The following is a 24,562-nucleotide window of genomic DNA, read 5'->3' as shown; positions in this document are numbered from 1 at the left end:
TACAATAACCGCCAAACCATTGAGTCGAAGATGTATTCGTCACAGTGTCGGTCCCATCACCCTCCAAACTGGGCTACTTCATAAGGAGGCGATCCATCTGCTGGTTCTGGAAGAATCCACCGCTGACGTTATCCTAGGGTGCCCGTGGTTGGAGCAGCACAACCCTGTGATCTTGTGGAAGACCGGCGAAGTCCTGAAGTGCTGCTTCAAGCTTCTTCTTCGTAGAGAAAAAGGACGGAGGCTTACAACCCTGCATTGATTACCATCCCCTGAACAATATCACTGTGAAATTCCGAAATCCCCTTCCTCTCGTCTTCACCAAGTTGGACCTCCGCAGCGCTTACAACCTCATCCGGATACGTGAGGGGGATGAGTGGAAGACAGCTTTTATCACCCCTACTGGCCACTATGAATACCTTGTGATGCCATATGGGCTAGTCAGCGCCCCCTCCAAATTCCAGGATTTCATCCACGAGGTGCTCCGGGAGTTCCTCCACAAGTTCGTTCTCGTCTACATTGATGACATCCTCATTTACTCCCGGAGATTAGCATCGTCGCCACATTGCGGAGGTCCTGCAATGCCTGAGGGCCTTCCAGCTGTACCCCAAAGCCGAGAAATGCTCCTTCCATCAGCCCTCAGTGCAGTTCCTTGGATATTACATTGACAGCAGTGGCATCCAGATGGACAAGGGGAAGGTGGACGCTATAAAGAACTTGCCCACTCCTACCACCATCAAAGAACTCCAGCGATTCCTCTGCTTTGCTAACTTCTACCACCGATTCATCCAAGACTACAGCTCCATCACCAACTTACCAGTCTACTCCGTAATAAGCCCAAGTCTCTGTCCTGGACCCCTGCCACCACGAAAGCTTTCAACTCTCTCAAAGAAGCTTTCACTACCGCTCCACTCCTGGTACATCCTGACCCAAATCGACCCTTTATTCACCTACCATTAGGCAAGCTCCTCCCTCTGCCCGTTCCGAACCGCCCGTGGTCACACCTTGGGGTGGACTTCATTACGGACCTGCCTCCCTCTGATAAGAACAAATGTGTCCTCGTTATATTTAACCAGTTCTCTAAATCATGTTGTCTACTCCCCCTGAAAGGTCTGCCCACGGCCATATTCTTTATTTTTGTGTGTCTGTAATGCTGTATTATCACTGGAAGTTGTTCATTTGAAATGTGTATATATACTTGTTTGTAATTCAACTTGAGACAATTGAGATTTTGAGATAACTGCATTCAGCTGATTGTCCTTAATTGCTGACTTGCTTAAAAAGGGTGAATGTTGTTTGCTAAATGAGCACTGAAGATAGCAATGCGCTGAAACGTTTGCTGGTGTCAATTCTGTTTTTAACCCACATGCACTTTGCACCTTTTTGCATGATGCAATTTGAAAAAGAAAATAATTTTTGTATACTTCCAGTCTTGAGTGGATCAGTGTGCGGCCAGCCACTCCTCTTGTTTTTTCCTGCCCACGGCCATGGAAATGGCCGAACTAATGTTCAACCACGTCCTCCGATACTATGGCATTCCCGAAGACATTGTGTCTGACAGAGGCCCCCAGTTCATCTAACGGGTTTGGAGGGCCTTCCACTCACTCCTAGATGTGGCTGTCAACCTGTCCTCTGGTTACCATCCCCAATCCAATGGGCAGATGGAGAGGACGATACAGGAGATAGGCTGCTTCCTGCGTACCTTCTGCCATGGCCACCAGGACTCTTGGAACCAGTTCCTAGGGTGGGCCGAGTACGCACAGAACTACATACGGCAGCCTTCCACCGGACTCACTCCATTCCAGTGCGTTCTCGGCTACCAACCACTCTTCCCATGGTCGGGAAAACCCTCGGACGTTCCATCAGTCCCGTTCACCATCACTGAGCAGATCAATCCGGTCACCTTCAAACTCCACCTGCCACCTGAGTATCGGATCCACCCCACACCCATGTCTTACTCCTCAAACCTTACCATCCTTCTGTTTCTCCCTCCACAGAGCCTGGCATAACCAAAGCCCCCCTACCTCTCCTCGTTGACGATGGAGCTGCCTACAAAGTTCATGACATCCTGGACTCCCGGCGGCGTGGTGGACAACTTGAGTATCTAGTGGACCCGGAAGGACACGGTCCAGAGGAACGCTCATGGGTCCCACGCAACGACATCCTGGATCCGAACCTACTAGACACCTTCCACTCCAATCACCCTGAAAGACCCGCTCCACGAGGAAGATGACGTCCACCATGTCTTCAGGGTCCTCGGCCCACAGGAGCGGGCCTTAATAATAATAATAATAATGCATTTTATTTAAGGCGCCTTTCAAACCACTCAAGGTCACCGTACAACATGTAACAACAGTAACAATATTACAACAGAAAATAACAGCAAATAACAATGTCAATAAAAAACAGCAATAATAATAAGTAAATAAGAATAAATAAAAATACTGGACTTGAGTGCACAAAGTAATCATAGAAGATAAGCAGTTCTGAATAAATGAGTTTTAAGTCTGACTTTAAATTGAGCTAAGTCTGAATTACGGATGTTGACTGGGAGAGAATTCCAAAGACGAGAAGAAACATGACTGAAGGCCCTATGGCCCATGGTGGTTAGGCGAGATGAAGGTGTATGGAGGAGACCCAGTGAAGAGGAACGGAGAGTTCGAGAAGGGGTGTAGGGATGTAAGAGATCTGAAAGGTAAGGTGGATCAAGGTTATGAAGAGATTTGTATGTGAGGAGGAGAATTTGAAATTCAATCCGAAAGTTGATAGGAAGCCAATGTAGCTGTTGAAGTGATGGGGTGATGTGTTCAATAGGTGAAGTCCGGGTTATGATATGAGCTGCAGAATTCTGAATCAGCTGGAGTTTATGAAGAGATTTCTGTGGTAGACCAGATAATAAAGAGTTACAATAATCGATGCGGGAGGTGACAAGCAAATGAACAAGAATAGAGGAACTATGCGGAGTGAGAAATGGACGGAGGCGAGCAATATTGCGGAGATGAAAATAACAAGACCTGGTTATGTTATTAATGTGAGTATCAAATGATAAGGTACTGTCAAAGATGACCCCCAAGTTCCTAGCCTGGCGGGAGGGAGAAATGGAAGAACCATCAATGGATAATGAAAAACCGCATGACTTAGAGAGAGTAGAATTAATACCAATGAGGAGTACTTCAGTCTTACTGGCATTAAGTTTGAGGAAATTGGCAGAAAAGCAAACATTTATTTCATGAAAGCAGTTGGTAAGACAGGCGGGAGGGAGAATGGAACAAGGGTTTGTAGAAATGTAAAGCTGAGTGTCATCGGTGTAACAGTGAAATTTAATACCGAATTTTGAAAAGATATTGCTGAGTGGGAGAAGGTAAATTAGGAACAATAGGGGGAATAGGACAGAGCCTTGGGGGACACCACAGCTAACAGGAGAAGGTTGGGAATTAAATTTCTTTAGTTGTACAAACTGTGTGCGGTTTGAAAGGTATGAAGTGAACCAGGCATAAGGAATACCAGTGATACCAATGCCAGAGAGTCGATGCAAGAGAATACTGTGTGAAACTGCACTCAAGTCATGTAAAACAAGTAGAACCTTTGGGGAGGGGGGTACTGTAACAGACACCAGGCTCCAACACCAACCAATCACAGCGCACTCCCTAATTACTCCCACCTGCTCCTTATCCAACAGCAATCATCATCCCCCATTAAAACCCCACACACGCACCCAGTCACCATCCGGTCTCGTTTGCAACAAGGTCTAACCTGCATGCTTACTCTAAGGACTAACCTATCTCTCTGCTTACCTCTCTCTAGCGATCTCCAGTGTCTCCATCGTGTGCGTGTGTCCACTACCTCCAGCGTCTTGTGTTCTCCAACTATGGATCCATTCATCACCACTACCTCCAGCACCATTACCTCACTGTGCACTTCCTGCTCCTCTGCTTGTGCCATAATAAACCGTGTTCTCCTGTTATTCCAGCCTCCTGTCCCTGATTACCATAACAATGGTAAGGTTGGGTTCTCTCATTCTCTCACTTGGAAGATATCCATTTCCATATTCGTGATGTTTCCCATTTGAAGTTTAACTATTATTCATGAGGTAAAACAGGCTTTGTAGTTCACTTGTGTTTCAGTATCGATGGAAAAAAAATCATAATTAGCAATATGCCAAAGTAAACGGCTGTTTTTTCCAATCAATATGTGCATGAGGCACCAGCACCATCAAACAGCTGAAACATCCAAAAATAAGCATGCATGATCCAAAAATAAGTGTTAGCAGTTTGAAAAATCAAGAATAATAACTGAGTTAATAATAATTATATAGGCCTTATATTTAATGACTGTTTAATAACAATAGCATGCATAAGATCCATTGTGTAATTTTTTTTTTTTGATGAGTAGACTGTAGCCTAAGACTATCGTATTTGTAAGTATTTAATTAGTAAACCTATAAGTTCACTTTTAGTATAATTGCAGTACAAACTACAAACATAGAGGTAAACTACTTGTTTACTCAAGCGTACTCAAAGTTTGCTACTGTTATACTTAAAGGATACTTAAAAGTATAAAGTTAGGTCCAAAACTTTCGACACCCTTGGTAAATATGATCAAAGAAGGCTTTGAAAATTGATCTGCATTGTTAATCTTTTTGATCTTTTATTTAAAAAATTCAGCTAGAACAGTGAAAATGCCCATTTCCACCATCAGGGCAATAATTAAGAATTTCCAATCAACAGAAAATGTTACGAAAGGACGTGTGTCTATATCATCCTAATGCACGGTGAGGAGGAGATTTTGAGTGGCTAAAGACTCTCCAAGGATCACAGCCGGAGAATTGCAGAAAATAGTTGAGTCTCGGGTTCAGAAAACCTTAAAAAAAATTGTCAAACAGCACCTACAGCAGCACATGTTGTTTGGGAGGGTTTCAAGAAATATTCTCCTAGCTCATCCAAAACTCCAGCATATTCAGTTATCAGACATGATTGGAACTTTAAATGGGACTGGCTTCTATGCCGAGATGAAACAAAAAAAATTGTTTTTAGCAGCAAACACTCAAGAAGGGTTTGGTGAACAAAGAGATAAAAAGTACCCCATGTGTACAATGAAATATACTGCTGTATTTTTGAAGTTGTGGGCCTATATTTCTGCTGGAGGTCCTTGACATCTTGTTTAGATGCATGGCATCATGGATTCTATTAAATACCAACAGATAAAAAAATCAGTAAGTGACTGAAATCTTTTAATAGGCCATGTTTGGACCTTCCAACCGTACAATAATCCAAACTCCAACCTAAAAAAAAAACACAGAAATGGGTCACTGAGCAAAAAGGAAAGCTTCTGCTATAGCCATTCAAGTCCTCTGACCTGAACCCTATAGAAAATGAGAGGAGTGAACTGAAGAGGAGGAGCACCAACATGGAGCTGGGAATCTAAAGGGTCTTGGAGTGATTCTGTATGAAAAAATGTTCTTTGATCTCTTGTCTGTTGTTCTCTAACCTCATCAGGCATTATAGGAGAAAATTTAGACCTGTTAAACTGGGAAATGAAGGTTTTAAAATGTTTTAAAAAGTATTGAATAAATGGGTGCCATTAATTGTGGTCAATGAGTATTTGAGAAAAACATTTATTTCATAATGAAACCCCCCCCCCCCATTTAAAATTCTTATTATGTAATGAAAAGATACATTTTTGTGAATGTTTTAAATAAAATATCAATAGGATTAACAATGCAGATTAATTTTCACACAGCCTTCTTTGATCATATTTACCAAGGGTGTCAACATTTTTGGACATGACTGTACATTTATATACTAGAAACTAAGCTTGGGAAATCAGTATACTTGGGAAATTTAGTCCCAAGGAGTATTGAAACCGTACATTTACGAGTATACTAATATATATGCAAAAGAAAACGTTTGCTCTGTAAAAAACTGTGTAGACACAGTGTTACATAATTTTTTAAAAGCCTGATGGTTTTATATCAAGTGTCTCCCACAGGTTTAGTTTAGCAATAATTGCAGATTTCATTCATAACTTTAAAATTACTTTACTTTACTTTACTTTATTGGTTTATAGTAATGTGGACAACCTCTTTTAATCAAAAGAGCAGCTTTAGCCTCTACGGCTAATTTCCAGCTGTAGTCCCCAGCCAGTTATTAATTGGCATACATCAATAATACATTTATATTTTCTGTGCAGCTGAATACGTAATATATAGTGTATTGTAATATATAAACTTTCCAACATAAACATAGGCAACAATTATTTTAATTTCTTACTGGGTAATTTATTGAACAATGTTTCAGTTAGATCCTCTGAGGAACAGTTCCACTCATTCTCTACTATAGGAGAGGAAGATTTGTATAAACTTTGTTAAAACATCTAAACCAACAACATGTATGTTAGACCCTATTCATTCTAAGCTCCTAAAATAGGTGCTTCCAGAAGTCATAGATCCTCTTCTGACTATTATTACTTCCTCATTGTCATTAGGATATGTCCCTAAAACCTTCAAACTAGCTGTTATTAAGCCTCTCATCAAAAAACACAACTTGACCCAAAATAACTATTTAATTATAAACCAATCTCAAATCTCCCTTTTCTCTCCAAGATAATAGAAAAGGTAGTATCCTCACAAGTATATTCCTTCTTAGAGAAAAATGGTATCTGTGAGGATTTCCAGTCAGGATTTAGACCGTATCATAGTACTGAGACTGCTTTCCTTAGAGTTACAAATGACCTGCTCTTATCATCTGATCGTAGTTGTATCTCTCTATTAGTGCTATTAGATCTTAGTGCTGCGTTTGACGCTAGTCACCACAACATTCTTTTGCATAGACTAGAACACTTCGTTGGCGTTAATGGAAGTGTATTAGCATGGTTTAAATTGTACTTATATGACCGATATCAATTCGTAGAAGTGAATGAAGTGATAACATATCGAACACAAGTGTAGTATGGAGTACCTCAAGGCTCAGTATTAGAGCTGTTACTCTTCACGCTCTTTGTGTTACACTTTGGAAAAATCATCAGGAAACACAGTGTTAGCTTTCACTGTTATGCTGATGATACTCAGCTCTGTATTTCTTCGCAACCTGGCGAAACATACCAATTTGAAAAACTAACGGAATACATAGTCGATTTAAAAAACTGTATGACGAGTAATTTCTTACTGCTAAATTCTGAAGAAAAAAACATTAAATTAAAGGACCTAAAAACTCTGCATCTTATAACCTAGAACTTGATGGCTGCTCTGTCAACTCTTCGTCATCAGTTATGAACCTAGGTGTGCTATTTGATCGCAATCTTTCCTTTGAAAGCCATGTTTCTAGCATTTGTAAAACCGCATTTTTCCATCTCAAAAATATATCTAAATTATGGCCTATGCTCTCAATGTCAAATGCAGAAATGTTAATCCATGCGTTTATGACCTCGAGGTTAGATTATTGTAATGCTTTATTGGGTGGTTGTTCTGCACGCTTCATACCAAGGGGAAGTTGTGGCCTTCCCCTTAGAGAGTCTCGGGCCGACAGGAATTGTAGGTGGGGGGAGTGCATGTACAGTTCTCTCTTCACCTTCAATACCACGACTTAGGTGCCCTTGAGCAAGGCACTGCACCCCCAACTGCATAAATGGCTGCCCACTGCTCCGGGTGTGTGTTCACAGTGTGTGTGTGCACTTTGGATGGGTTAAAAGCAGAGCACGAATTCCGAGTATGGGTCACCATACTTGGCTGTATGTCACATCACATGTCACACTTAATAAACAAACTCCAGTTAGTCCAAAATGCAGTAGCTAAGAGTTCTTACTTGAAGTATGACCATATTAGCCCGGTTCTGTCAACTCTACACTGGCTCCCTATCAAACATTGTATACATTTTAAAATCTTACTTATTACTTATAAAGTCCTGATTAATTCAGCACCTCAGTATTTGAACGAGCTCTTGTTACGTTATAATCCTCCATGTCTGTTGCATTATCAAAACTCAGGCAATGTGGTAATACCTAGAATATCAAAAATCGCCTAATCTCTGGAATAACTTACCTAACATTGTTCGGGAGGCAGACACACTCTTGCAGTTTAAATCTAGATTAAAGACCAATTTCTTTAACCTGGTTTACACATAACACACTAATATGCTTCTAATATCCAAATCCGTTAAAGGATTTTTAGGCTGCATTAATTAGGTAAACCGGAAACCGGGAACACTTCCCATAACACCCAATGTACTCGCTTCATCATTAGAAGAATGGCATCTACGCTAATATTAGTCTGCTTCTCTGTTATTCCAAGGTTACCATAGCCATCAGATCCAGTCTGTATCCAAGCCAGATGGTCACTACAGTCACCCAGATCCAGTATGTATCCAGACCAGATGGTGGAACAGCACCAAGAAAGAACCTCTACAACCCTGAAGACAGGGGAGACAAGGAAAACCGAAATGATGGGCCCTATTTTAACGATCTAAACGCAAAGTGTAAAGAGCACAGCGCAGGTGCACTCAGGGCGTGTCCAAATCCACTTTTGCTATTTTAACAACAGAAAAACGGTTTGCGTGCCCGGGCACATGGTCTAAACTGGTTGTCCCTATTCTCTTGATGACCAATGGGTGTTTTTTTGGGTGTAACGTGCAATCAGAGTCTCACCTTACATTCCCTTTAAGAGCCATTTGCGCTTATGCCATGATGGATTTGCTATTTACAAGGCAGAATTTGGCAAGCGCAAAAACAGAACGTGTCTCCGACATGAAACAGAGCTGCTAGATAAGTGAGCAATAGATAGCTTAATTCTGAATTCAATGATGAACTGCCTTTAACTGTCATTTTAAATTATTGACATACTGTTTTCCTAATGTTGTTCAGTTGCTTTGACACAATCTTTTTTAAGCGCTGTATAAATAAAGGTGACTTGACTTAAAGACATTTTAACTGTGACCTAAAGCCTAACTGTGCCTGAAGCTTAAATTATGAAAAGCTTAATATATTTATAACAATATGAAAAGAAAAAAAAAACGTTCTGCTTGACATACTTCAGTTTGTCCAGTGGGCAGTTTGGATCCTGAAGTTTTTCAGAAAGCAGCTTGACTCCTGAATCTCCTGGGTGATTGTAGCTCAGATCCAGTTCTCTTAGGTGTGAGGCGTTTGAACTAAGAGCTGAAGATACATAGCGACATCCTTTCTCTGTCACCATACAGCCAGACATTCTACAAAAACAGGAATAATCCATGTGATACTCAGACATCTCTTTCACACATTTATACACATTTTAGCCATTAATTATTCATATACGGTCATGTCTAAAGGTTTGCTTTGTATTAAAAATAAATGTATCCCTCATTATATATGCAATAATGTATATGTCACTATCAATGAATGAAAAAAACTGTGTGAGAAGCACAGAGGGCTCTCAGCTAAGTGATGGTGAGTCGGGCACCTAAACACTAGGGGTGCAACAGATTGTAAATTATCCCTGATCCGAACAGACCAAGCCCCACAGTTTGGCATGCCTGTGATTCATGGATTAACTGTTAGGTTTCACCATCATAGTGAATGTTTTTCTTGCCAGTTTACACATTCAAGCAGTTTTAACTAGCATGCTGTTTTCTGTGCACTCAGCTACTGCTGCACACAGCTAAAGCGCACACATGCAGAAAAACACACAATTCAGTTTTTAAAAAAATTGTAAGTTTTTAATTATTATATATATTTTTTTGCTCATCCAAAAAATTATCTGATCCATGAATCAAAATCTATAATATGATCCAAACCGTGAGTGTTGTGATTCTTTGCACCACTACTAAACACTAGAGTTTACAGTAACTTTGTAACTTAGATACTGATTTGATGTCTTGTGTATAACCACAACCGACACTGAACAGGACACATCTCCACTAATTATTTGCGCAGATTATCCAATGTTTGATATTCTTCACTAGAACATTGATATATGTATACTTGCTACATAAAGTTTACATTAAAATATACTTGAACTTTACTTAAGTTTATTTTTAAGTATACTTGGTAAAATAAACTTGAAGTATACTACTTTTTTCGTAAGGGCTCCTTACAGGAGACAAAGTGTTCAGCAAACTTTTTTCTGTTTACACTGTCCAGCTTGTCTTTATGTACATTACACACAGCAACACTGTTGAGGTGGGTTTGGGTCATGGTGCTGCGAAGCAGAAGTATTCAGCTAATCAACAAACAATGCTCAAAATATCAAAATCAATTGCACTGGCAATAAACCCATAAATACACTTAACAAATGCTTAACAATGGCAATTTGTATCCCCTCCTGGTCAATTCCCTGCCTTCTTCATCACGAATTTAGCTAGCTGCTGAACAATATCCCAATAATAACAATTAGCATTAGAAATATAATACCAAAAACTCTTGAAATGTCAACAAAACAATAACACAACATCTTCCCAAACACATACCAAGCTTATTTAAAAACCTTGAAAGCATAAACACTCATTCAAAGTACCTGAAAAAGGGAGATACCATAATAACCATATAAATAACCATATCTTCCCGCCTCCTCAGCATGAGCTGAGGCAGGACTTAAGGCAGAACAACCAATCATCAGCCAGTCACACTCAAAGCCTGTGTCACCTTTGAGAGGGAGGGGAAGAGGAGGCAGCCACAGCGAGCGCAGACACAGAGCGGCCAGAGAAATGGAGGAGTGACTGTAGTAAGGCGTTAGTACAAAACTGCAGAAAAAGTGCAGGTGTTGAAGCCTCTCACCGGGAAAAGTGTGGATAACAAAATACTTACTAGGTCTGCCTCAGCTGTCTAACAGTGTTTATTAAGGTCAAAATGGTTAAGACAGCAAATCAAATAAAAGGGCAGATGCACAATGCATGTTACACCACAAGCTTTACAATCTGATAAACACACAAAATATTTTGTTAATTATTTTATGGAAAATCATTTACCTCAGAATCTCCAGCTGACAGTTTGGGCTCTTCAGTCCATCAGAAAGAAGCTTCACTCCAGAATCCTGCAGGTCATTGTTACTCAGGTCCAGCTCTCTCAGGACAGAGTTTGAGGATTGTAGAGCTGAAGACAAACTTTCACAGGACTGAGCAGTGAGATTACACCCACATAGTCTGTGTAAAGAACAAAACAAACAGCAATATGAGTTTACTTACTGTGTTTATTAATTTGTCAGGGCTTTGACAGTGTGATACAGTTCAAGTAAACTCAATAATCAGTGAATATATCTGATGGATTTTGCTTTAAGAAAGAATGTAAGGCTATAACACCACATTTAATGGCATTCATTAGATTTAAATAGGTGTTTTATGAAGCATTGAAATACTGAAACATATGTCACTGCAAGGCAGAGAAGGGAGAGTGGATCCAGTTGCAGAAAGTTTGTATTTGTTTTTTTTAATATGAAGAACCAAACTAGACACAGGTAACAAACTAATCAGAAACTATGGAAACAAACAAGAACATAGTTAGGAACCAGGGCTGCATTCAACAAAATGCTGAAAACCATTTTTAAATGGAAGCGGTGATGCGTTGAACACCCTGTTGTGATGACGCAAGAGTGGCAACTATGGCAGCTGAGAAGGCCATTCTTTGTGTTCTTTTTGAAGAGTTTTTTGAGCCTGATGAAATCGGTATAAATATGTGTTTAATACTGCAAAATACGCTCAATGTTACAGTTACTGCTCTTGACTTCCAGAATAAAAGAGAACATCCCAATCAAGTGAAGGGGTTTGTGGAAACTGTGGTTTATTAGCATGTTGCTGCTGACTGATAAAACCGTAGGAAAACATTGCACACCGGTTTGAGCTTGAACGCGCCCCAAGCAAACAAAAGACACAGGAAATAATCAAAGGAATCTAGAAACAAGATAACACATGATGAAAAGAACATCAAAATAAGTCCCGGAACAGAAACAGAGCATCAACCTTACAATACCTGGACAGTTGATGTTTCATGTACCGATCATTTTCCTTAACTTATGATACAATTTAGAATAATAAACTGGGTAAAATGTAGGTAACTTTATTACAAGAGGATCCTACTAAACCAGGGACAATAATCAGACTCTGAAGAGAAGACAATGCTGAATAAAGATGTAGTTTTTGCTACTTTTGGACCAAAATGTTTTTTCGATACTTCAACAAATTCTAACTGACCCTCTGATGTCACATTGATTAACTTGATGATGTTTTTCTTACCTTTCTGGACATGGACAGTTATATTGTGCACACAGTTTCAATGGAGGGACTGAGAGCTCTCGGACTAAATCTAAAATATCTTAAACTGTGTTCCGAAGATGAACGGAGGTCTCACAGGTTTGGAACGACATGAGGGTGAGTTATTAATCCTCTGGAGTCTAAGGGTATTTCTGGGGCCTGGAGAAGTTTTGTCATGCCCTGACATTTGTGCTTTTTTCCAGTTTCTTACAAATATCTAAATGGGTAAAGTCTAATCTCACTGTAATCAGCACAAACTGGGCTAAAATAATATGTGAAATGCATGTATTTACATAATTGTATTTTTGAGAAAAAAATGTTATGCATGGTTATTGAAAAACTAAAAATGTTAAAACACTTGAATAAGGCAATAAAACACATACAGAACATTGGTTCCCGGGATTGTTGAGAACTGGAGCTTCTAGCCTAGAATTATTCTTTCTAAATTATGTGAAAATCACCTTGTTTACTCAATCACATAAAACAATATATTGATTAAAATTCCTAAGACACTTTTTATTGGTAAAAGTCATATGCGAGTAGGTGTCAACTTTCATGAATATCATTGTGATTTACACCTGAGAAGACAAAGGCCTGCATAATGAGCTACATAATGAGCCTTTAAGTCAGCTATGTGTCACTGAGAGGGAAGACTTGAGGACAAAATAAATCTATATAATTTTTTTAATTTTTTATGTTTGTAGTTTATTTAGAATATATTTAATTATCCCACAACATAATTTAATATCCACTTGGGGGAGCAGTTAATCAGTTTATTAGAACAATCAAAGCTGACCTTCAAACTAATTGTTTTGCATCATTACTCCAGTCACACAATCCTTCAGAAATCCTTTTAACAATCTTATTTTCTACAAAAAAACATTTATTGTTATTATTATTATTATTATTATTAATGTTGAAAAGAGCTGAGAATATTTTTCAGTTTTTTTAGGGGGGATAAATTAAAAGAACAGCATTGTCTGTTACATTTACATTTGTTACAGTTACATTTATTTGTTATTTATATTATTTACATCAAGCTTTTGAATGGTATAGTATTGTATATTGTTATTGAAACTTCATAATATTTCACTTGATTATACATTTAGTCAGGAAAAATTATTTGGAAAAAGTCTAACTAGTAAAATATTTACACGTTATTTGAAAACTAGTACAAGTATATAAATAAATAAAAAGAGAATTACTTATGTTTATGATCTGTGCTGAATAAAGTGCTTCATTCTTTTTTTCTGAGGAAATCCAAATCTCAAATCCTCAACCACATCACATCTTTTTGGGGTGAATTATGTCTTATTCCTCTCATTGCGAAGCAAACAGTAAAATAAAAAAACTTGAACAGTCTCGCTGCTTTTTTTGTGTGTGGGCGTATTCAAGCTGCACACTTCAGTTTGAAATATTATAATCTGAATAGAGCGTTCAGTGCGGGGGCGTGGTCACATCAGAAGATAATGAAGAGAGACGTGAAAAACGGATATCGCGTTGTTTTCATATGGATTACTTTATCACAGAATATGTGTTTTCGAGGGCACTTGTTTAGTTTAAAAGCAGGCTTTCTATAGATATCTCTCTTCTCATATCTCTTCGTTGACTATTCACGCAGTTACAGTTCATTTTAATGACGTGTTTGTAAATGAAGATCAGTGCAGACAAAGGCTGCAGACAGCACACCTTGTATGTTATCTTTATTTTATAAGTGCACAAAGTTTTGTTGTTATTATGTCTGTATACCAAAAAAGTAGACCCTTTACAGATTCGATTGATGTATTGCTCTTATCTGTACGATTAAAACTGAAAGTGTAATTTAAGTTCATTTCGGGGTTATCAGGAGAAAATGACTCATAATGCGTATATGCGATAATGAACTCCAGAGGGTTAATGACATAATTTTGATTATTGGGTGAACTAACCCTTTAGGCCCAATCCCAATTCTATTTTATACCCTCCACCTACCCCCTCCGCCTACCCCTTCCCCTAAAATATTCCCCTAAGGATTGGGACACCACTGCCATGACATCACACGCCATCATTCGTCGTCTAGCTCTTACAATACACACATATGCTGGTGTGCATTAGAGCCTTTAATTATTGTTCTTTATTAATGAGCTGCTTACTGACACACACATATCGGAAATCGTGCAGCTCAGGAGAACATCCAGGAGAAAATAAACTTGTCAACGCTGGATTTTTAGGCTGCATTAATTAGGTAAACCAGAACCGGAAACACTTCACATAACACCCTATGTACTTGCTACATCATTAGAAGAATGGCATCTACGCTAATATTTGTCTGTTTCTCTCTTGTTACGAGGTCACCGTGGCCACCAGATCCAGTCTGTATCTAGATCAGAGGGTCACTGCAGTCACCCGGATCCAGTACGTATCCAGACATGATGGTGGATCAGCATCTAGAAAGGACCTCTACTGCCCTGAAAGACAGCGGAGACCATGACAACTAGAGCCCCAGATACAGATCCCCTGTAAAGACCTTGTCTCAGAGGACCACCAGGATAAGACCACAGGAAACTGTACAAGTTTCTGCACAATCTGACTTTGCTGCAGCCTGGAATTGAACTACTGGTTTCGTCTGGTCAGAGGAGAACTGGCCCCCCAACTGAGCCTGGTTTCTCCCAAGGTTTTTTTCTCCATTCTGTCACCGATGGAGTTTCGGTTCCTTGCCGCTGTCACCTCTGGCTTGCTTAGTTGGGGTCACTTCATCTACAGCGATATCGTTGACTTGATTGCAAATAAATGCACAGACACTATTTAAACTGAACAGAGATAACATAACTGAATTCAATAAAGAAATGCCTTTAACTATCATTTTGCATTATTGAGACACTGTTTTCCAAATGAATGTTGTTCAGTTGGTTTGACGCAATGTATTTTGTTTAAAGCGCTATATAAATAAAGGTGATTGATTGATTGATCTCTCCTCTGCTCTGCTTCCCATGCTCCCCTTTACTTCTCTGTTCTCGGCATCTCCCCACTGCTGCTGCAGTGTCTGCTCCCGCAGGCTCCCAATAGTATCATGTATCGACGATAGCCAAGTCGATATTTGGCTCATTCTCCAATCAACGTTTTTTATTGTCATTATTAGGCGGCCTACCATAATTCAGCTATCAAACTGCTCCGTTATCCCATCTCAACACTGCATTTCACGCTCGCCCGTGCTCTCAAAGGATGATTCAAGCCCGTAGGCGGCGAAGAAGTCTCCATCCACAAATAGACATACATTGTTGCAGATATAAGGTATTCCATTGTAATGTAACAGGTAATCCGATACGTGCCATATTTTAAACAAGCTCTCACTAACGGAGTTTAATGCCACAGTAACGTTAGAATTAGGGTTGTAACGATATACCAGTATGACGATATACCACGATATAAACATGTACAATTATCATACCGTGTACATTTGCTTATCTACGATATTGAGAGAAAATAACAAACACAGAATCTCACCTGCGCCTAGGCAACAACGTTCCACCTAAGGGGCAGTTCATATATCGCGCCTAAAACACGTGGAAAACGTTAGACAAGCTGCTTTCTGATTTTTTCCCAAAGCCTTCTGGCACTAGCGCTCTTGAGGCGTCTGCCGTTGCTAAGCAACAATGACCCACTCTCTCCATGAAGACTTGGAAATTTCAGCCATGGATAAATGAATTTGCAACACTAAAAATTGCTTGCAGTAGCTCTGCTACTTGATTTATTTAAAAATGGCAATCCACATACAGCTATGATCAGCTGTTCCTTCATCTTGGCTGAGCTTTCAACGTTGTTACGGGAAAGGTGAGGAACATGACCTGCGGTGGGCTCGCGGCATTATGAAAAGTTGAGATGTTTTTAACTCGATGCGGTGCAGAGGCGCCTGGAAAAAACGAGCGCGTTTGCTACATTTGAAATAACGAACTTGAGTGCGCAAAGGACGCAATACGTGAACGGCCTTTTAACTGTTCTCTTGCTTCACCCACACATACATCGGAGACAACATCAGAGACAGAGGCCGTTATCTCTAATCTCGATCCCACGTCAAAATATGAGTTAAAATTGGCACTAGTAGGCCTATGGGAATACTTTTTGTATAGAAAAGACGAATGCTTATTTGTCCTTGAAGGTAGAAACAGTTTGCAAAAACTGTGGTCGGAAAGCGGCTGCAAAATGAGCAAATGCATCGAACATGTTTACCTATTCAGAAAATCATCATCCCGTGCAGATACAGCTATGTCCCATTTATAATTTAAGGTTAATGCATTATGATTTCTGTGATGCGGAGTGAAGCACAGAATCCAGTCATGACAATGAATTTACAGCTAGCTAATTATTATTTTATTTATTAATGATAAATATAAGTTATTAAACTAATAAATAATCAACGGTAAAATTTTCTTGTTTTTGATTAAAAAAATTTGAATTAAAACATGCTTTCAAATAATTGTCGATAAGAGATTGATCGATTAAGGCTGAAAAAGGTTAACTGATGTAATGTTGGGCTTGGTGCAGTTCATGCACAGAACACGTGCGAGCGGCTGTGAGTTACATTGACCGTATCATCATTCATTCACAGTGTACTAATTAAGCTTTTAATGTGATTTAAACTTTAAAAGTACATTATAATAGAAAGAACACAAAATTAATTCAACATGAAAAGCAATAGAAATTTAGTCATTTCATCAGATAACTGCACTCTGCAGGGCTGCGGGACATAGGACAGATAGGCTATTCATTCCTACAACTTGTTAATTCGTTTCTACTACTTATTAATTTGTGGCAATTGTCCATGTTTCGTTAATTTTGTTCCCTAAATAACCCATGATTTAACTGAAATAAGGGAACAAATTAATAAATCGAACAAATTATTAATTCATGAAATCTTTAATTTCCCTTCCCATGTTTACCACACACAGTAGCCTAAGAGATGCGATTAAAAGTGAAAGATAATTAAAATAAACCTGCGAAATTAAAAGATTTAAGAAAAGAAACCGGTAAACCAGAACAAATTAAGCCACATTAATGAAGGCTATATCTCGAACGGCAGAGGCATGGTCATCTAACATTTTCCTAACCCGGTGTTTTTTTTTCTCTCTCTCTGTCTCAGCCGTTTCGATCGCGTCGGAGCCTGGAGCACACGTATATTCAGGCGATTCAAACTTACATCGCAGTCTGTTCATTATCAAAATAAAATACAGTCAACTAAACATTTAAAATGTTACACTGGTCACATGCACGCGCTGTCATGACCTAATGCACTGTATGCTTGATTTTTTAAAACAAATAGGCTAGGCCTACCAGAACGCAAAAATTATAAATCTGACATTTTCTAAAACAGAATCCAGCAGGATCAAATTAATGGGAGCAACAGTGTTTTGCTGCAGCAGCGCCGATGGATGCGGTTCACTTAATGCATAGCGCAGTCACACGCGCGCCACAGTTACATTTGGGATCATTTTATTTTAAATGCCATAATGTCAGTTGAAAACATTGTAATTGTGTTTTAAAATACAACAACGAGCACCACAAAACCATTTAAAGAGACACGTTCAGCGGTCTCTGTGCGGGATAGGAAAGTCAACAAAGTAAATTAATCTCAAATGTATGGCGCTCTCTCTTCATTTTATAAAATTATCCTAATCACATCTATTCATTTTATAATCCTTGTACTAGCATTTTATTCAGACTAAAGCCCCCTTTAATTCAAGTGAGAAAGCGTTTTGTGTGTGTGTGTGTGGCTTTACCACATTCTGTCATGCCAGTGACTGCTGCCTGCAATAGATCCATTTTGCAGCATTATGGTTAACGATTAATAGATAAATTGATTGTTAATTTAAACGACAATCGATTATGGAATTAATCAATATTTTGCATCACTACTTTCAAACATTTGTTCTCCCCCTAAACCCCCTCCCCCCCCAAAAAAAAAAAACAGTTTTGATTGTTTAATACCGTGAAACCGTATAACCGCGGTGTTTTCTGAAATGATTATCATACCGTGAAAATCTCATACCGTTACAACCCTAGTTAAAATGCATCTCATTCTTGTTTCCCGGGCGGCGCGTCGGTCCCATCATGAGGCACGTGGTCCAAGGCATCAGTTCAACCGAAATCACTCCAAATATATGAACTTACCTGTTTTTGAATACCTTATATTTAAAGCGTTCGTTTACGTCCATATTAGTGTTAAATCGTTGGACTTTAAATGAAATCTACTATTGTTTTGGCACCGTTGACTGATTTTGCAGAACATTTAGACTGATAACTTCCGTGTGCAGATGTGGAAAATTTTTCACAGGACAAGTGGGATGACAGTAGTGCCAACTACATGAACTAGCTGTTTTGAATATAGTATTTTATATTTAATGCCAGTTTATCAGTACGTCTGAAAGTATATTTTTCGATTATTGGTGATTCCATAGGCTCTTTTTCGTGCACCTGCATGGTTAAAATGGAAAATAGTAAGCTCTGTGAAGAATAAAGAATCTTTCTCTTACTCCACCCATGCACAATTACATCGTCGATATGTACCATCGATCTCACATGCTGACAATATGATGATTTAACAATGACCACATCGCTGATTCATGGCACCTATTCGGGGTACACTGGTACAGGAAATCCAATTTATTTTTGCACGCTTAATTTCGAATACAATGACTGCACCAAGATTTTTTCTGACTCGTTATCGGAAGCAGCTCATTGGATTTTCTAAACAATTACTCAAGTAAGCCTCACAGCGTCTACCCTCGTAGATAACCAAATCGTCCTTAGTATTGAACTCCGTCAGGCGGTGCAAGAGTACTCCTGGTTGAGCCAACCTTTGCCTTCTCCTTTCAACTATCAACAAAGCTTACTCGTATGAGATCACGAGTATTAAACTCCTGTCAGATGCTGCAAGAGCTTTACCGCTTAAGCAATCTTGGACTTTCCATCCGACCACCAGCAAAGCTTACCCGATAAAAAAAAAAAAATTATATATGCCTTGCCATTGGAGGGAAAATTTGTTTTAGCTGCGATGTATTCGTTGGTGTTCGATAGGTACATGTTGCAGACTGAAAGAAAACACTGGATGCCAGCTATAGCCTCCTGGCCAGATAACCTTAACTTTTCTATCCTATGGTCGGCGAAGCTTCTCTCTTCGATGCCAGGAGCTCGAGCTCCCATCGGATGCTGATGAGAGCCTTCCTGGCCAGACAACCTCACCTTTTCCATTCTGTGGCCAGCAAGGCTTACCCTTTCGTTGCCAGGAGCCACACTCCCTTCGGACGTAGGTGAAAGCCCCCGGCTACCTTCCTTGCCTTTCTGTCTTACGTACGGAGAGGTTTGCCCATCCAATGCATGGAGTCTGGGCTCCCATTGGACGTAGGTGAGAGCCTCCCGGCTAGACAACCTTACCTTTCCCGTCTTTTGGCCAGCGAGGCTTAACTGTTCGATTCCGGGAGCTAAGCTCCTGTCTGACGAAGGTAAGAGCCTCCTGGCTAGACAACCTTTTCCGTCCTTCAGCCAGAGAGGTTTACCCGTTCGATTCCTGGAGCTAAGCTCCTATCGGACGTCGGTCAGAGCCTCCCGACTAGACAACCTGACCTTTTCCATCCTTTGGCCAGCGAGGCTTACTCATTCGATGCGAGTGCTCCCATCGGACGCTGGCGAGAGCCTCCTGGCCAGACAACCACTACCATTCCACGTGGTCTAGGTCACAAAACCCAATAAGCAAGCCGTCCGATGCCGCAAGTACCAAACACACAAATAAACCCTCCTTCCTTCCTACGGTCGTCAAGGCTTACCCGTCTCATGCCGTGAGTAGCAAACTCCCATAAGACGTCGACGAGAGCCTCACAACCACACAAACTTACCTTTTCCATCCTATGGCCTGCGAGGCTTACCCAGTTGTTTCCGGGAACACGAAGTCCCCGTTGGATGATGGCGAGAGCCTCCTGGCCACCTAATGTTACCTTTTCTGTCCCACATCTGGAGAGGCTTACCTGTTCGAAGCGTGTGCTCCCTATGGACGCCAGCGAGAGCTTCCTGGACAGACAACCTTTACCTTTCCACTCTACGGTCGGCGAGATTTAACCCGTTCAATGCATGTGCTCCCTTCGGACATCGGTAAGAGTCTCTCGGCCACGCAACTTACCTTTCCATTTGACGGTAGGCGAGGCTTAACCGTCCGACGCTACGAGTCTTGACCTCCCGTCAAATCCTGCAAAAAGAAAAAAACTCTCAGCTATCCTCACATCTTTTAACCCCGCCTGGCGAGGCTTACCCGTTTGATGTTCTGAGATTAATGCCCCATCGGATGCCACGAGAGTCCTCCCAGTCGGGTTTTCCTTTCCACTCTCCCCGTCCGGCGAGGCTTACCTGTCTGATGCGTGCGCTCCCTTCAAACATCTGGCAAGAGTTCTCCCAGTCGGGCCTATGCTTGCCAGCATCCATCCGATGCCGTAAGTCGGGATCTCCCTTCGGATGTCGCCAGAGTCCTCCTTTTCAGGCAGCCCAAAGCTTTTTATCTGCCAAACCGAAAGGACCCAGACGTCCGTCATCCTGAGTCTCAATCTCCTGTCGGAGGCTTCATGGGCCCTCACGGTCAGCATTAGGCCCTTCGCCCACTGAATAGCAGGGGCTATCAGCCAGTAGGGCCCGTACGCCGACACTGTGACCTATTCCGGGTGAGGCAACTCGGGTCCTCCCGGTCGGGCACCACAACCATGCTGCTCCTCCTCATCGGCCGGTAGGGCTCACCGTTCCAACGCTACAAGCTCCCGTTGAGCATCGGCTCGAGCCCTACCGACTGTGTGCCAACAACCAATGCCTAAGTCGCTCCCACCGGAGTATGTAGGCCCTTCCGGCCTGCCAACGAGACGACTTCTCAGAAAATCAAATCAGCCCCCGCCAGTACTCTATGCTATTATTTGAGGGGGGAGGGCGTTCATTAAACTGGCGGCTGTCCTCTTGTACATTTGCTTTTTGGGGGGTACTCTAGGTTCGGGCCATTCCCGAGCTCGGAGCCCTTCCCCGGACAGCACGGCAACTAAGCATACCATACCTCAGCTAATTATATGTAAGCGTGAACTAGTGAAATTATGTTTTTATTAACAAGATTCGAGAGGAGCGCATCAGATACTTAGCCTAATCAACACAGGTGGACCATTATCAAGTAATCAATCCCATAGTATAAATATCACTGACTTACCTCTATCCATTGACGGTTTATCAGCATCCCTCCTCCACCCCATCTCCTCACTTTGAGTTCACCTTATAAATAGACGGGGAAGGGGGGTACTCTAGGTTCGGGCCATTCCCGAGCTCGGAGCCCTTCCCCGGACAGCACGCCAAATACGCATACCATACCTCAGCTAATTATATGTAAGTGTGAACTAGTGAAATACAGTTTAAATACTGAATCGCTACATTATATTTTCCAGCGACGAGAGGATACAATCGCTGTTTTTAAGTAAACTCACTCTAAAAAGATAAATGCACAGACGCGAATACACGCAACTTCCATTTCTTTCTCTCTCGAATAGGCAATATTTGAGAAAATGGTTTAGCGATTTCTAATTACTGGGGGGATTAGCCCCCATCAATGTCTACGGCAGTTATCGCCCTGATCAGACATATGATGTGATGCAGTCTGTAATGATATGATGTTAGCAAATATTAGCGATTTTTTGCAAACATTTCTTTCAGTAACTTGACCATTAATATGAACTCACAATTGAATGTAACATTAAATAAATGATTACTTTTCGTTAAAATTTATTTATGCCAAAAAAGCTTACATTTATTTGTCTTTTTGTTTGCTGTAGCAGCCATGTTGCCGAGATAATTCATACCCCTTCGTTTGAAGTGTGGTCCCGAAGAATCTTAGTTTGAAGGGCTATCTGGCCCTTCCCCTTACCACTACCCCTCCAACCATAGAGAATCGAGACACCCCTACCCGTTCACGTGAATGTGCGAAATGGAGGGGTAGGGGAAAGGGGAAGGGCTAAGGGGTAGAATTGGGATTGGGCCTTAAGCTCTATTGAGTCCATAATGGCCTACTATAGACACAGCTAGTTTTACATACTGAAATACTTATGTCATAACATTATTACTTTATAATTGTTTACAAGACTTACACACATGCTATACAGATAATGTAGAGTCGTGCATTAATTTGAGTAATGACGGCTATTATGGGAGTGGCTTGATGGAGCGCAGGAGATGCAGATAACATGATCTTGACCCTTAAGAAACTTTCATCAAATCTATCACGTAACAGCCAATTGCTGCTGATCGTGGTTTCGAGTATCGATATATAGCCCCTTTTAAACCAACCCATTAATGCGCAATTATAACAGATAACTCAATCCAGCCATACTAATCATCAACAGCAGGGCAATTCGAAGAACCGAATTAATCAGATCCTGATTAGCGTGATGATATCATCTTGGATGTGACATTTAATCTCGGATGTAATAAGCAATGTATGAAGAGGACCCCAGGCACCGAGTGCTGTCAATCACAACACACACTGGCCCAGCTTACCAATCACAGCGCACACTGGCCCAGCTAACCAATCACAGCGCACACTGGTCCAGCTAACCAATCACAGTGCACATTGGCCAAGCTAACCAATCACAACACACACTGGCCCAGCTAACCAATCACAGCGCACATTGGCCCAGCTATCCATCACAGCACACACTGGCCCAGCTAACCAATCACAGCACTCACTGGCCCAGCTATCTAATCACATATTTCAGAAGACGGGCCTTAATTTGATACAGGAACTATTCAAGCCATTCACCATTCACGAGCCAATTGGAAACTTTTTGCTTCCATCAAAATTAATTTATTCTGATTGATAAATCAGGGCACACTGCATAAATATACAGTTTCCTGCTGTTGTCATGATATTCATCTACTTCGGGTCTTAATTAGGCAATAACCAGCACATGAACTGTTGGGGTGCTTCTTACTTTATAAAGCAGTAAAAGATCCCCTTCCTGCACCCAAAACCAGTTAAGGGATGTTGGTGCTGCTCCACTTCACAGGCACTGAGTGAAAGGGTTGTTTTATAATGAATGGATACTCATTTATGTCACTTTATTCACCAGGAAGAACAGCTCGTAATTACGCAATTTCCAGTTTTGGTTTTAAGTTCGATGAAGCTTTTACGTGTCCTCTCACTCGGATTACAAAAGGAATAAACTACCCCTTACAATCTGATAAAAATTTTAGTTAGATATGGCTAATTCAGTCAGATTGACCTGTTTACACGTGACTTTTTTTATTGTGTTTGTGCTTCTAGTCCAATTACGATCGGATCAGTAGGGTCCATCTAAACGCAGCTAATGATTCAGATTACTGAATCTGGATTACAATTACTCTGAATGAAACGACATTACACAACATAGGCTACAGATACATAGAGATCAAATGGTGAAACAGTCATCATGGTGTGTTTTCCCATGATTTTAAGTGTTTTCATTTAAAGAGACAGAGAACGTCTCAAATTATGACTGTAACCATGGTTCCCTGAGAGGAGGAACAGGACACTGTGTCTTGGATTGATGTTATGGGGAAGTTTATCAGCGTTTCTGGTGTTTGAAGCATGTGTGCAAACAAAACAATTCTATTGGTAGACGACATTCTATGATGTCATTACCGGAGCACTATGGATATAAAAGAACACCTGCAAAGTACACCATCAGCTTTTTTGTCTTCAGGAGCTGCTTGTTTGTATGCAAATGGAAGATAAATGCTGAATGCACTCATTACATTTCATTCAAAATAAGCCCTGTTCTTGCATTATTCTATCCAGCAGGATGAGATAATAATAATAATAATTACTGCTGAAATAACAAATGGCAGCTTCCGTCCTAGGCTTCTAGGTGGGAAGGCAAATATTATTAATTTTACTGCTCTGCTGAACACCTTGCGACTTTCAACAAGACATGTGCAAAGAAAGACAGGCCTGTGAGTCCCTGCACAGCACTGAATCTGTCCAGACGCTGCTCACCAGTGTTTCTGGAGGATGTGTCCTCTCCTCTCTGAAGAGGTGTTAAAGGGGGGGTGAAATGCTATTTCATGCATACTGAGTTTTTTACACTGTTAAAGAGTTGGATTCCCATGCTAAACATGGACAAAGTTTCAAAAATTAAGTTGTACGTTTGAAGGAGTATTTTTGTTCCCAAAATACTCCTTCCGGTTTGTCACAAGTTTCGGAAAGTTTTTTTCGAGTATGGCTCTGTGTGACGTTAGATGGAGCGGAATTTCCTTATATGGGTCCTAAGGGCACGTCTGCCAGAAGAGCGCGCGCTCCCGTATAGCAGAGCACTGAGAGGCTGAGCACAGACATTCAT

The 24,562-nt window shown here is 40.7% G+C and overlaps 1 protein-coding gene across 11 annotated transcripts in view; it reads right to left on the bottom strand.

Annotated features, from left to right (window-relative positions):
- Nucleotides 1-24,562, bottom strand: part of LOC127967046 (NACHT, LRR and PYD domains-containing protein 14-like) — a 61,316-nt gene that overhangs the window by 24,108 nt on the left and 12,646 nt on the right. For all 11 annotated transcript variants that reach the window (XM_052568293.1, XM_052568294.1, XM_052568295.1 and 8 more), the window contains 2 exons: nucleotides 10,926-11,099; nucleotides 9,018-9,191 (listed from right to left, as the gene is read on the bottom strand). In XM_052568293.1, coding sequence (XP_052424253.1) covers nucleotides 9,018-9,191; nucleotides 10,926-11,099 — 348 coding nt within the window. The remainder of the gene's footprint in view (nucleotides 1-9,017; nucleotides 9,192-10,925; nucleotides 11,100-24,562) is intronic.

Source organism: Carassius gibelio, chromosome A4 (assembly GCF_023724105.1).
Source record: "Carassius gibelio isolate Cgi1373 ecotype wild population from Czech Republic chromosome A4, carGib1.2-hapl.c, whole genome shotgun sequence".
Classification (NCBI taxonomy): Eukaryota; Metazoa; Chordata; class Actinopteri; order Cypriniformes; family Cyprinidae; genus Carassius; species Carassius gibelio.
Note: the sequence above shows the minus strand (reverse complement) of the source record. Positions and strands in the feature narration are given on the sequence as shown.